The sequence below is a fragment of the Lepidothrix coronata genome, unplaced genomic scaffold (genome assembly GCF_001604755.1).
Source record: "Lepidothrix coronata isolate B3197 unplaced genomic scaffold, Lepidothrix_coronata-1.0 Scaffold203, whole genome shotgun sequence".
Taxonomy (NCBI): Eukaryota; Metazoa; Chordata; class Aves; order Passeriformes; family Pipridae; genus Lepidothrix; species Lepidothrix coronata.
This window is the reverse complement of record NW_016690383.1, coordinates 530,353-531,762: the sequence shown is the minus strand read 5'-3', so window position 1 is coordinate 531,762 and position 1,410 is coordinate 530,353. Positions and strand designations below refer to the sequence as shown.

General features: G+C 42.4%; 1 protein-coding gene across 1 annotated transcript in view; it reads left to right on the top strand.

Annotated features, from left to right (window-relative positions):
* Positions 1 to 1,410, top strand: part of LOC108505951 (solute carrier family 13 member 2-like) — an 8,501-nt gene that overhangs the window by 4,406 nt on the left and 2,685 nt on the right. Inside the window, exons 4-5 of the mRNA XM_017832469.1 lie at positions 485 to 711; positions 1,212 to 1,218. Of these exons, the coding sequence (XP_017687958.1) occupies positions 485 to 711; positions 1,212 to 1,218 (234 nt within the window). The remainder of the gene's footprint in view (positions 1 to 484; positions 712 to 1,211; positions 1,219 to 1,410) is intronic.

Below are 1,410 nucleotides of genomic sequence, written 5' to 3'. Positions count from 1 at the left end.
AGGATTAGAATTTTAGATGAGTAAGAAGAGAATCCTAAATAATAGAGATGGGATAAAATTACAGAAAAACAGAGATCCTCATCCTTATGGCTTAAACTGATTGCCACTTGGGATAAAAATTCAGCTTCCAATTCCTCTTTACGATACATTATACTGCATTAACATGTGTTATTGAGATGGCATGTCTTCCTTGGAAGCATACAGAATAAGCAGGACCTGACTAGGTAAATTGTTTGCTCCAACCTACCAGGTTCCACTTTCTTGGTCATAAGAACGTAAAAAATTGGTTGAAATTAAAAAAAAAGAAAAATGAATATAAAATCTCACTGTGTCACTCACAAAGTAGACCAGGGTAAGAGGAAGTGCTGGGTGGGAACTGCTGAGCATCTTCCAAACCCAGCATTTGTAGTTGAATCTTTGCAACCAAAATAGAGCATTGCAGTGCTGAGTTCTGATCCAGCTTTTCCAAACCTTCTCATTCCAGGCTTCTCATGGGATTCATGGTTGTGACTGCCTTCCTGTCAATGTGGATCAGCAACACGGCCACCACTGCTATGATGGTCCCCATAGCACAGGCAGTGCTGGAACAGCTGCACAAGTCAGAACTGGAGTCCAGTGGTGCTGGCCAAGTATCTGAAAATGTCAACAAAGCCTTTGAGCTGCAGGAAGGGCCAACTCCACCTGTTAACTCCAATGAAAAAGAGGAAAAAGGTGAGTGAATCCTGGGCAGCTTTCTCTTCGGGGTGATGGAGGATGACCTGATGCCTTCTTCACTGTCAGAAGGGCTGCCAGTAAATTCTAAAAGAACAACACACCTCAAGCATCCTGACTGTGTCACACAGCATTGATGAGGCTCTTCCATGAGCCACACAAAACCACCATAAGATCTGTTGACTAGGCTGAAGTTGGAAATAGATCAAAAGATACAAAGAGATCATAACTAATCAATAAACCAAAACCAGGATGCATTCTCCATTGGCTGAAGCCTTTCCATGAGGCTTGATATTTTTCTGTATCTTTGTCTTAGTTCAATTCTTGCCTCCTGTGGAATGGATCAGATAATATGGAATTCCCATGGGAAAAATTCTGGCCTATTTCAAGCCAGAAGGGTAGGGATTAAAATGATCTTTCTAATCCAAAGCTACACAATCAAGCAACAGTATCTCTTTACCAGCTGTCTTGCCCTCTCCTCATGTTTGAGATGACTCCAGTGTTTCTGTAAGTCCCAGTGCCAGTGGTCAGATGCTGGTACAGAAAAAGTTGCCTTCAGCCCAGCTCCTCTGGCTCTGTTGTAACTCCCTGAATTCTCACCTTTCTCCCCTCCATGTGCAGTTCAGACATCACCCTAGTTCACCAAGAAGTGTCAGCAAAATGAGCAAAAGATCAAAAAATTAACAATGCCAGTCTTGA